At 39.4% G+C, this 13,558-nt stretch overlaps 2 protein-coding genes across 2 annotated transcripts in view; one reads left to right on the top strand and one right to left on the bottom strand.

Annotated features, from left to right (window-relative positions):
- The window catches only part of LOC130090417 (CMP-N-acetylneuraminate-beta-galactosamide-alpha-2,3-sialyltransferase 2-like), an 85,943-nt gene that overhangs the window by 32,248 nt on the left and 40,137 nt on the right, over window positions 1-13,558 (top strand).
- LOC130090418 (CMP-N-acetylneuraminate-beta-galactosamide-alpha-2,3-sialyltransferase 1-like) lies at window positions 9,957-13,000 on the bottom strand. Its single transcript, XM_056257777.1, has 6 exons — window positions 12,701-13,000; window positions 11,958-12,151; window positions 11,633-11,812; window positions 11,511-11,556; window positions 11,292-11,411; window positions 9,957-10,427 (listed from the first exon to the last, which is right to left on the bottom strand). The coding sequence occupies exons 1-6, from the start codon at window positions 12,962-12,964 to the stop codon at window positions 10,263-10,265; spliced, it is 969 nt and encodes a 322-aa protein (XP_056113752.1). The 5' UTR covers window positions 12,965-13,000; the 3' UTR covers window positions 9,957-10,262.

Genomic DNA, 13,558 nt, shown 5'->3' with positions numbered 1-13,558 from the left:
AAATGTGCCAGTGTTCTCTGAAACAAATAAAAAACCTGCAGTTCTCAAATATTTTCTTAAGAATTTTTCTTTTATCATTAACAGGCTTTGGTGTTGTCTGATTTTGTTCCGAAAAACAACAACATAAAAACAAATTTCTCAAAGGCCATTTTTTATGGGGACATGCATGTTTATGATTTGTCATTGTTGAATGCCTTTTTCCCCCCCACTGAACAAGAAAGATTAGCATCTAAGTCATCAGGTCACGTGATGACGAGAGCATGGCGAATGTAGTATGTTCAGATTACATTCTTACTACACACACTCATACTACATAGAACATACTTTTTTAGGGGCTGTGAAATAATTATTACTTCAAAATAAGTACAAGAGAGTATGCGATTTCGGATGCAGCCTCGATCACTAAGCAACAGTAAATTAAGAACAACATTCCTTAACAAGGGGTGGCAGCAGCAGCAATTGTCTTTCCCAAACATCAGAAGAATAGAAGGAGAGGTGGATGCAGATGGAAGAAGAGAAGTAAACACAACTGTAGATGTGCAGATTAGCTGTAACGTCACCTGAATCTATGAGGACCCGTACAAGCCAAAGTCCATTCTTCTACTCTCACACACATACATTCTCCTTTCACATACATACATTTCTACGATCACACACATACATTCTCTTTTCACATACATACATTTCTGCTCTCACACACACATACATTCTCCTTTCACATACATACATTTCTACAGTCACACACATACATTTCTACTCTCACATTTGCATACATTCTCTTTTCACATACATACATTTCTACGATCACACACACACATTCTCTTTTCACATACATACATTTCTACGGTCACACACATACATTCTCTTTTCACATACATACATTTCTGCTCTCTCACACACATACATTCTCCTTTCACATATATTTATTTGTTTGTTTGTTTTTGGTATCCATTACTTCCTCTTTAAGCAGCTTTAAACAATCCTGTTTTCTTTTCAAGTACAGTTTTTACTTTTTGGAGTAAGTAGCAATGAACATGAAATCAGACAATTGTTTAATAATGTGCTGGAATGTATTGTGACGGGCGATACTTTGGACCGGCCACCAAAGCAGATGAAGAGCTGTTCTGTCTGTCTAAAAGACGCGGGACGCTCCAGATATATTCTCAGTGCTCTGACAGGACAGAGAAGATTAGCCTCCCCGTCCTCTGAGGAAGGGGAAGGGCCAATAAAGTGATCACCTGTGCTCAAAACGGAGTTGAAAGCACTTTAGGCACATAGCCGTGTCTGGGTTTGAGAACGACCTTCGAGTCGCCAACACCAAACTCCAAACAAGAGGGGCTTACAGAGAGCGCCTCCAAATCTCCAACTCGCTTGATATGCCAGTGCCAGCAGGAGAGCAGTCTTTAGCGAGAGTATTTTGAGATCAACCGACTGGAGCAGTTCAAACGGTGGGCCCTTCAGGGCCCCAAGGACCGTGGAGAGGTCCCAAGCCTCCTGGCTCCTTTCAGAAATCGTACCACCAAGTAATTTCTTCCTAGTGACCGGCCAGCCACCGGTGCGTGATAAGCTGCTATGGCTGCCACATACACTTTGAGCGTGGACGGGGTCCTCCCCGTGTCTAACAGCTCTTGTAGGAAGGAGACTGGTACCTCGCATTACACGGGTGTTACATCCAGCAATCATCTCATGAAATGGCGTATGTATGACACGCCAATTCGTATTTCCATTTTTGGCGTGCTATCAACACGCATAATCGCTTTTCAGCGTGTTTATCAACGCCTTTGACTTAACGTTATATTACTGTATTATGTATATATAAATATATGACCTACCCCAACCCCGTCCCTAAACCTACCCGTCACTGGGGTTAATACCATTTATGAGTCTTCTCCTACCATCATAGGAAAAGAAATAGGGTCTATCGCTCCACAGATGTAGATATAGATTTTGCTTCGTTTCGCTCGGACATTTAACGGCGTACACATACACGCGGAATCACTCGGACATTTAATGGCGTAGACATACACGCAAAAGATTTTGGCGTGGACATACACGCGGATATCTCAAAATGCGTATAGATAACACGCCACTTGAATTGAAAGTGGCGTGTATGTTTACGCAAAGTCATGATGTCATGTTGGTATTTCTCCTGTTCTGTATTTCTGTGTCTTGTTGCTATTCTAGGTCACCTCCTGTGTCTGATTGATGGGATGTGCCAGCGCGCGAGGCGTGTCCCAGCCTGACGGCATGTGCGAGAGAGCGGAAGTGTGAGAGAGTGGCGCGTGCGAGAGAGCGGCGTTATTTTGTGTTTGAATTGTTGTCTTAAGTTGGATCTCGGTTATGTAAATTCTTCTGTTAAATAATACATCTTTACACATTTGCTTGCCGAACTCTCTCCTGCTCTTTTGCAGTGGTGGACGAAGTACACAAACCATGTACTTTAGTAAAAGTAAAGATACTCAAGGTAAAATATTACTCAAGAAAAAGTAGAAGTGCTGCCTTTAAACATTCACTTGAGTAAAAGTACAAAAGTATTTGCCTTCAAATGTACTTTAGTATCCAAGTACTTAGATTTTTTTTATGGCTATAATGTCCTATTATAATTTGTCACAAGACTCTTGCTTAACTCAGTCTAAGTGAAGACTAATGTCACTCTTGGCACACCGATCTATTAATGAAATGACATTAATTAGTCTGATATATAAACACTACCGTTCAAAAGTTTGGGGTCGGTACAATTTTAAAAACTTTTAAAAGAATTCTCTTCTGCTAACCATGGCTGCGCTTATTTGATTAAAAATACAACAAAAATCAGTTATAGTATTAAATATTATTCCAGTGTAAATCAGCTGTTTTCTGTGTGAATATATAGTAAAGTGTAATTTATTCCTGTGATCAAAGCTGAATTTTCAGCATCACCAGCATCACAAACTTTTGAACGGTAGTGTATATGTATGTATGTATGTATATATATATATATATTTGAATTGAATTAATTTTTTGTGTGTTTAATTTTGGAGGGAAGGGGAATGATACATTCACATAAACCTGCACGACGCCATTAAATATGTGTATGTGTGTGTGTAATATATACACACACACATACACACACACACACACACACACACACACACACACACACACACACACACACACACACATATATAGGCTATATATATATATATATATATATATATATATATATATTCTATATTCTATATTCTATGTTATGGGAGCAGCCAATTTCCCTCCAAACACAAAAACGTATTGATGGAGTGTTTCTGCTAGGCTACTCCCCAGAAAAAAAAGCTATTAAATGCAAGTCATTTTAGTGGCAACGTAAGCAGTACATTATGCGTGAATACTTACCGATAATTGCTGCAATAATAGCTGCTGCTCTCTGTCCCGCTTAAAATCATTGTCAACGCGATTTGTTTGGAACTATTGAGAGCTACACGAATAACATGACCGCGCGGCGGCGAGATCACTGTCACAACCGGTCACAACCATCTATGTTCGCAACTCTCATATTTAACGGCTCTGGGGTGCGTTTCCCGAAAGCATCGTTATCCAACTATGATCGCAATTTCCATTGAACTCTATTGGTAACGACGGAACTTGCGACCATAGTTGGCTTTGGGAAACGCACCCCTGGTTCGCGCTTAGTAGATTCCGCCAAGGCAAGTTCAAAACAAAGCGCGCTCGCTGTACTGTGATTGGTGGCTCGACCAGTTACGTTTTTATCCACTCATAAATAAAAAGGAACGACTGATTTAAGCAAATGTAGTAGAGTAAAAAGTAAGATATTTGTCTTTGAAATGTAGTGGAGTTAAAGTAAAAGTCTCCCAAAATTGAAATACTTGAGTAAAGTACAGATACGCAAAAAAGCTACTTAAGTACAGTAACGAATTACATTTACTTCGTTACTGTCCACCACTGCTCTTTTGTTACTATTTGAGAGATAGTATTAAACAAGTGGGGGATCGTCCAAACATAATTTTACCTACACTTCATGGGGTGTCTATTGTTCTTGGAGTAGGTCGACGGGACGCTCGCGTTTAGACATCGCGAAAGCGTCTTTCCATTTTTTGAATTCGCTGCTTTATTGGCGATTGTAAGTCAGGACAATGGGATTTTTTATGGGTCTGTGGCTAGAGCATTAGTCTCGGGGGCACTACCGAGGTATTGGGGAAATCGCCAGGTTACTGGTTGTTTAACCATTCCAGCGGGCTTTGTGCTTAATTCATCCCTCTGCAGTACTGTTTGAAGATCCGCGTCTAGTTAAATTGTATGAGATATTTTGGTATGCTTAAGGGGAAGGGTTATTTGGCTTTTGAGATGTCGCTGGCCTTCCCGGTTCATGATTAATACGTTTCAGGCCGTACAGACTGTAATATGGAATGTTTATTTGAGTTCATCATAATAGAAGCAATCTTAATTGTACGAGGAATGGCGTCACCGGTTGAAACGTTTGTGGGGGAACCCTCGAGGGTTTTGTTAAACGCATTGAAAAAAGAACAATTAATAGAACTTGCTACTCATTATAATATAGAGCTTATGAGTAAGCGATATAAAAAATAGATAAAAAGTATAGTGTGTAGCCTTGTGCACCGAGGGTTTATTGGTAAAGTCTGGCAGTGCATCTGAAGATGATGACGAATAAATTCCTCAGAGTCCAAGTCATGTTGAAAATTGAACCTTTGCTGAACAAAAATATTTCTCTTTACAGTTAGAAAATTGTAAGTTGGAACATCAAATGCAAATGGATAGGTTGTGTAAAAACGAACAAAATGAACGGGCTAAATGAGTAGTAGAGCAGCAAAAGCTTAAACTCGAATCTAAACGTTTGGATCTTATTAAACGAGGAAGAATGCCTGGTTCAGGGGATTTAAAGCTTGATATCTCCACTAGTTTACGGCTTCTTCCCTCATTTAATGAAAAGGATGTCGACACTTTTTCCGTGTTATTTGAAAGGGTAGCAGACGCGCAGGGTTGGCCTGATATACATTACCCTCTTATGCTGCAATGCACTCTTACGGGGAAAGCACAGAGAACGTTTTCTGCTCTCAGTATTGATGATGTAAAAGACTATGAAGATATAAAGGCGTCAGTTTTAAGAGCATTCGAGTTAATTCCAGAAGCCTATCGGCAGCGGTTTAGAGGGGACAGCGAAGACGTTTAGATCAAACCAATTTGGAGTTTGCAAGAGAATTGCGGTTACAATATCAACACTGGTGCGTCGCCTCCAATGCCTCCAATGTTCAAACAGTTGACAACATAACAGACTTGATAGTTTTAGAGCAATTTAAAGGAGCTGTATGTAAGAAATTTATTTGAATTAATCATAAAATGGCCTGTGATATGTCACTAGACATTGAGAAATCATGTTCATTTCAAATACTTATATCACTGACAACAGTAGTCCGGCCAGGATATTGTCATTCAAAAAGTGAAGTTGCAGCCCTCAACTGATGTTGATGTTGTCATGTTGTGTTTTGGTCTGTTGCTCCACCCTCCACCTATCGACCATTCACGAAGTCAGTAGTGTTGCGCCATCCGGGTTGCCAGCTCTGCTCTAGTTACCACAGCTGCAGCTACACACGTGTCGGATAAAAAAACGCAGCCGATCTGGCAACCTCGAGTCAGGGGGGAGGGGGAGGGGATACACCGCTCTACAGTAATTTGAAAGTGATTGCAGTACCGGTTTTGGCCACAATCTTACATACAGCTCCTTTAAGAACACATTGCCAGAGCGTGTTGCGATATATATTGCTGAAAAGCAGGCTGTGAACGAGGCTGATGCTGCGATGTTGGCAGATGAATATGAACTAATGCATAAAGCTCATTTTGGCGAACGTCAGCGTTCAACAAATGGACAAAGAAACGTGTTTTCTTTTCGTAATAGAACTTCAAATGTTAATCCTCTATCGGTTATTCAAGACCGGTCAAGAGTTACATCTGATGCAGAGAAAGTTTGCTGTTATTGCCAAGGAAAAGGTCATTGCAAAGGGAACTGTCCTGTGTTGAAGTCAAAGAACAAAGCTCGTTTTTCGTTTGTGAAACCTGCTGCTTTGGCTGTGTCGCCTGTTAATTCAGATGTTGTACTTACTAACAAACTGAAGCCTAATTACTTGTCATTTATTTCAGATGGATTTGTTTCACTGATTGGAAATGAGGAGAAGTTTCCTGTAAAAAATCTTGCCTGATACGGGAGCATCAGAATCCTTTATTTTGGAGCCGTTTTCTTCTTCCTCAAGGTCTGGGAGATCTCTTTTGGTGAGAGGTATTGATCTTAATACTTTAGAAGTCTCTTTACATAGGGTTGTGCTCTTCTCTTTGTTGGTAGAGGGGGAGGTTTAGTTGGGGGTACGCCCTGCCCTCCCTGTTGATGGTGTGTCTGTTATATTAGGGAATAATCTGGCTGGCGGGCGTGTTTGGCAGAGTAATCCTATTCCTGTGGTGACTGATTCTCCTCAGTTGAGGAATGAATCTGATGACTGTTGTAAAGAGTTACCTGAGGTGTTTGCGGCTTGTGCTGTGACTCGCGCTGCTAGTCGCGCTGAGGTGGAGGCCCTGGAAGTTAAGGTTACTGCGGAAAAAAATTAGGTTTGCTTTACCAGATTTTCCCTTGTCTCTTTCTCAAGAAGAGTTAGTTAAGGAGCAGCATGCAGATCAATCCTTGTCTTCATTGTTTGACCGAGCTGTTGCTGCTGAGAGTTTTGAGAGTGTGGCTTATGGTTATTTTGTTCTAGATGGTTTGCTGGTGGGAAAGTGGACACCCTCAACTAAGGATGCACTGGGGGAACCATGGTTTCAGGTTGTTGTGCCTACCACCATTCGACAGCTGGTGATGAAGACTGCTCACAACATGTTGGGGCATTTGGGGGTGAGAAAAACATATCATCGCACTATGCGTCATTTCTATTGGCCTAAATTAAAGAAATATGCTGCGGCCTATATTAGAACCTGTCACATATGCCAGATGACGGGAAAGCCAAATCAGGTTATAAAGCCTGCACCTTTGCATCCAATACCTGTTGTGGCTGGTCCTTTTGAACATCTACAATTAGACTGTGTAGGGCCATTAGTTGGTGCTAAAAGTGGGTCTAGGTATCTGCTGACCGTAATGTGTCAGGTAACTCGTTATCCTGCTGCCTACCAACTACGCTCTATTCCTACTAGGTCCATTGTAAGGGCTATTTTTCACATTTTTTCAATATTTGGAATACCAAAAGTTGTCCAGACAGACCAAGGCTCCAACTTTGTGTCTTTGCTCAGGTTTTACGTCAGCTTCACATTAAGCCTCTGGGGTCGGTGGTATCGCCGGCGAGAGCAGCTCACTTTTTTTCTTATAAGTGCAAAAGAAACTCAAAATAAAGAAAAATTAACATGATGCGAATATTGCCTTCTCTCTGTCAGTGAAGTCCATTCTGAAACGCGTCCGAAAATGAACTGTAACTCAGTAAATACTTGTAACAGAGACACGAAAGATGCGCTGTGAGGAATAATAAATCCCCACCATTCATCACAATACTATCGTAATAATCCTGGAAAAGTTACCTCAGAAGTGCTGGTAGTTTCATTTCTAGGAGCGGATTCAGCTGATGTAGTAAGTTATTTCTTAAGTGTTTATTGAATAGTGTCTGTAAACTGCACAAAGACTTTTTAAATATGAATTGAGTGTCTGTGTGTGAATGAGTGAACGGCACAGACGCGGCCGATGTTGTTTACTACAGCTGTACATCGCATCTGTGCGTTCATTCACTCTCGCTCCTACATTAGTAAACGTTATTTTTACATGAACACATCCAAACTATATTGCTATAGCCAACTGAGATTTGTTCTAATCGCGATATAGGGGGTCAAACACAGTATTAGCATGGTGTTCCTAATAATCCTTTAGGTGAGTGTACACACACAAACACACACACACACACACACACACACACACACATAAACTGTGTTCCGAAGATGAACGGAGGTCGGGCTTGGAACGACATGAGGGTGAGTCATTAATGACATCATTTTCATTTTTGGGTGAACAAACCCTTTAAGGCCTTCATCAGACATCATGAACAACTGGTGGCTGTCCATCCCGTCCCGTATTCCACCATGAGAAATCTGGTCACTCTACCTTTGGGAAACTTTGTGTCTAAAGTAAAAATCTAAAAAGTTTCCCTGATTCACATCAATATCTCCTCCTCGGCCTATTGAACGAACTTGTTCAATGCCAAAGCCAAAACAAAAGCTCTTTAAAATGTTGTGCTACCAGTTTACTTACAACTCCAGGTACTTGTGCCAATTTTTAAACTATGCAAAAGTTTCAATTTTTCTGACCTCAAATGAAATCTCTGTTGAACAGATACGCTTTATTCTATGTAGCTGGCTTACTGGAAGGCTTATACCCTTCTTATGATGAGTGCACTCGACAACGTCCATTATGGTTTTGGACACCACTACAAATGGCTGTCCCCTCAAATAATGCCTTGAGCTAAATCTGCGCAGAACCTGTCACCGCGAAATGCATGCCGGTTAGAAATGTGTCAGAGTGTGTGTCGCCTTGCTCTGATGTCCCGCTGATGTGTGCCAGAAAAGCCAAAAAAATACCAGGCGCCGTGCCGGATTCTGCAGTCGGGAGCAGTTGCTCTCCACCGACTGCGCTGATCAAAAGCACGGTGGGAAACAACTTGCTGACGACACAGCTTAATGCTCATTGATCTAAACGACCGTGATGTATAGTTCTCTTTTAAAATGTTTGATTTTAAAACTCTGATATCATGTTTTTTGTTAATAGTGTCGTCAGCAAATCGTTTCCCATCATGCTTTTGATCAGCACAGTCGGTGGAGAGCAACTGCGCCTGACTGCAGAATCCGACATGGCCGCCTCGCTGTCGCAAGAGTCTTTTGACATAAAAGTCAGTCAGTCAGTCAGACCACACTCGGACACACTTTTAACCGGCATGCATCTCGCGGTGATCATCGGTGATCGGTTCTGCAAAGATTTAGTTCATCGCATTGATGTCTAAACATCAATTGTGTGTTTGTGTCTTATTGACATATTGTTTTATGTCTTTTAGTTTTCTTTTAAATGATATTACTCAGCACAATGGTCAACCACTGTTGTTTTTATTGTGCTTCATAATTAAATTCAGCGCAGCCGCTCCCACCATGCGCTGTGCGTAGGGCACCAAGTGCTGAGGGGGCACCAAAAATAGCCTAATGAAAAATAAATCATCAAAGTCATAATAATTGCTGATATTATTTCAGTATAGAAATATTATTAGGCACTTTTTAGGCATGTATATAACTAAACAGGCGGAACAAGAGTATTTAATTGCTCTAGAAAGTAACGATGGCGCCTCCCCTCCCCCTTAAAAAGTTAAACTGGCAATAACAAACGTTTTTTTCTCGATCATAAAGGAATTATGCTTAGGGGAACAAAATGGCTAGCAGCAGCACTGAATACATTCATTGATTGATCTCAAACAAGCCTTTTGTTTGTGTAACTGCGGTTCCATGAGTTTATGCTGTGTCAAGTTTACACTCAAGCCAAGTTTCAAGTTTGTTCAGGGTCATTGTTTTGTTCTGTTTATGTTATATTCATTCACATTTAGCCTGCTTTAATAAAACTACAATTGGGTTCTACACAACTCATCCTCAGTGGACTCAGTTACACTCTAACAGAATTAATTTTAAAGCATTATCTGTTGTGAAGGGTTATTTGTAGCACTGTGCTGGAATTTATTCTCAAGAATGTACCGTGTCTATTAATGGGTAAAACTAGTGACGTCTTCAGCTCGTCAGCTTGAGATCCTTTCCTTCTAAACTGGTTATATCTCTTAAGCCTAGTGGGGAATGTTTTATGAGCAGTAGGAAAACCATATTCATCCGCCTTTATGCAAAGCCTAAGCACAACCAAAACAACGTTCTTCCGCAAAATGCACGCATGCAAAGGCTCAACCTTTTAATTTTATTGATTTATTTTTAAAATACAAGATAGTGATCCACATAAACTTTAACATTCCAGATGTCTTAAATATTAATACATTAACAACATATATGTTTACAATGTTTACAGTAAGGCATTATAAATAGAAAAAAATTAGGACATTCTACAGCTCTTAAAACATTGCTATTGTAAGCCAACATTTATATTAAAGACACTGATATTTATTCATTCATTTTAACATTCATTTTTGTAGCAATCTCAGTACTTAATCCATCCTGAAATCCTTCATTGATGGTAATAACAGTTTTCTGTATCAATACCCTTTATATATTGAAATCTTGTTTCTGTGCAGAAGTTGATGGATTGTTTTGTTTTCAATGTCTCCTTTATGAGGGCCGCCTTTATAGTGAGTGCGAGATTTGTCAAAGTAATGATGCCAGGTTCCATTACTTGTAGCTCCAAACCCAAAGACATTCACCTGTGTAAAAGACAGAGCTGTCAGGAGTTTTGCCATTTCAGTGTAGTCACTTGGACTATTTTACCAATGTTTTTACTAACTTTCTGGGCCGGCAAGTTTCAATTACAATAGAAGCCTATGGAGGAGTGAGACAGCTCTCAGATTTAATCAAAAATATCTTAATTTGTGTTCCGAAGATGATGGAAAGTCTTACGGGGTTGGAACAACATGAGGGTGAGTAATTACTGACAGAATTTTTGGGTGAACTAACCCTTTAATGCAAAAAAAAGTGCACGCTTTGTAATATGAAGGTTGGGATAAAAGGCATATATGCAAATACAAAATGTTAATACAATTAATGTTATTTTATTACAGAATCAGTGGATTGTAGAGTTGGGTGGGTGCGTGCAGGCATTATAGGGTCACCGTGATTTTGCCAAGCAAGGCATGTTCCTGGATCAACATATTTTGTTGAAACTGGAACAATATTCCAGTCTGAAAGTAACCCTATCCCTACCCCTAAATCTATGACCTTCCCATAACTTATCCCTAAAATCAGAGGGAAATGACAGGTGAATAACGCTGATGTAGAAGCACCTAACCCTGGTTGTAAGCCTAAATTTGACATAAACTGTAAACTTGTTTTTCCAGACCAGGATCAACAAAGATGTTAATCCAGAAACACACAGTAGGCTATGAGTAGCGTGTAAATAGAGATTAGGAAAATATTTTATTAGTTGCTACAAAGTGCTTCAGGCATTTAATAGTGAAAATTTGCACATGCAAATTATTTTGAACTTTTTTTTTTTCTATTTACAGAAACCCTGTTGATATCATAAGCAATCTTAAACTGAAGCATCATGTGAAAAATGTAAACAGTTTTACCTGATCACAGACATGCAGGGCAAATAATATCGTAATGAAGCCAGTAGAAGGATATTTGCCATTTTTCTGCAGCCATTTCTCAAAGGTGTATTTTATAAAAGCAGGGTGGAGGATCATCACCTGGACAGAAACCAAAACATTTATGAGATATTCATCTATAGATATATAGGGCTTAAAAATTAGTTTCATTCACATTGATTTAATGACATGGCCACTTACCTTGTTCTGGTTTGCTTTGATTGAAGATTTGACTCGTGTGTAGGTGCTGAGAAACAAAAATATATAGACAATCTTTTATTTGCTTTCATGTTTTTTTAATTGCTTTTTTAAACAGTACTTACCGTGTGATGTGTCTAGTGGTGAAGGTGCTTATGAGCCACTGCATATCACGAATCTTGAAGGGAAAAAGCACCAGATGGGTGTTGTCATCCAAGTCCATAGCGCTCTCGGGATACAGAATCCGGTGAGTGGTCTTAGACCCCACGTCCTTCTCATAACCTTTTGTCGGGCCTTTATTTATCCTGAGAGAAAAACAGGCAACAGGTATTGAGAGGCTACCAAAAGAAGATTATTGCTGAAGATATACCACGAACATGGTTGACAACCACTGCTGTATAGAGAACATTTATCAGATTTATTCTGTGTAATAATCTGTTCTTCTAATACCTTATGACTAAGTCATGGCTGTCTATCAGTTGACCATAGTTGGACTTCAGGAGGTTCCCAGAGTTTCCCACCACAGCACAAGTTCTGCAGCGATCTGGACCAGCGTCTGAGTAGTGTTCACCATCGGGGAAGAGAGAAAACAGCTGGTCCACCACCTCTGTGTAGTTGACTCTGAGCTTTGACGGTTGTAGACCCTATAGAAATATTCAAAAAGATCAAAATTAGCATCAAGACATCAATCTTGTTTAGATAATTAGGCTATACTGGTTTTAATTTCACTGTCACATTAGGGTGTTCCTCAACTGACTGTTGTTTCAGATTTCTGCATACATCCTGATGACAACATACATCAGGAGGTTAAGCTTACTAAAACTATAGTAACTATTCCTGATGCATGTTGTTATCAGGATGCATATGCAGAAGCCATAGAAGATAAGCAGTAATTATTCTGGCACAGAATATGTCAAATGAAAAGAACTAGCTACTCATAAATCGAAAACTGCCATTGTAAAATATTCAGTTGGTTGAACTTATAAACCTGCTGCCATAAAAAAACAGGAGTAAACTCAACTGGAAGATAACCTGGCTTAGTTTCAACTATCACTTAGCTATTACAAATATGCAAATAGTCTAAACGTCTGTTTGCGCGCGCGCACACACACATATAGGTTTTGTGTACATTTATTTCATTTGGCGTAAAATGAATCATAGTATTTTAAAGTCAAAATATTTTAAAGTCTTACCCTCCACCATTTGTTCGTGTCTCCAAGTAACACGCTGTTTTTTCTGTTGAGGAGAGCTGGTATGGTGGGATTGTACCGATAAATGAACCAGTCATCGTCCAGCAATCCCATGACGCAAGTTTTACAGGAGCATGAAGGTTCGAATATTAAATCATCAAATGAGTCTGTGGTATCGTCCATCGGGGCGTTTTGAGTGTACAGAAGAAAGATGGCCATGCAGCTTAAAGTCAAGGTGATGTAGCGAGGTCTGTTGAAGAATTGCATCTTTTGCTGGCGTGTTCTGGACGAATGAAGTTTGGTTACTAAAAAAGACAGAAAAATTACGCATGATTTACATGATAGTGCCATAGCTTTAAATTACTGTTAAACAGTTCTTTGTGTAAAGTTCAAACCACCGCACTGTAAAAATTTACTCATCACAATCATGTATAACTTGTCCTCACGGTAATTTCTGTCCTTTCTGCACGAATTGTCACGTTAAACTCGACTTTCGATTAGTAGCCTAATTCAAATATAGTGGAATAAAAGGGCATTGTAACTTTTTTTTTCTTTTTTTTTAAATACGCATTATTAATTTAGAAATACATCCTTTTGGGAAAAGAATTGAATATTTTTTAAATGTATTTATTAAAGCATAATTAACGTTAAGTTAATTAATTAAATTGTTTCAGATATAGGCTTATTTCATAAAAAATAAAAAATAAAAAAATAAAAAATCAAACTGTTTCACCATAGAAGTGTCCGCTCAGGCCACTATCACAATATTTTATAAACGTTAAATTTCAAAGGCAAAAACATTAGGTTGATTACACTGATCGAATTTAAGTACACACTGAGAACATAAGACAATTACATTTC

This window comes from Rhinichthys klamathensis, unplaced genomic scaffold (assembly GCF_029890125.1).
Source record: "Rhinichthys klamathensis goyatoka isolate OS25496 unplaced genomic scaffold, OSU_Roscu_1.1 h1tg000144l_1, whole genome shotgun sequence".
Lineage (NCBI taxonomy): Eukaryota > Metazoa > Chordata > Actinopteri > Cypriniformes > Leuciscidae > Rhinichthys > Rhinichthys klamathensis.
Note: the sequence above shows the minus strand (reverse complement) of the source record. Positions and strands in the feature narration are given on the sequence as shown.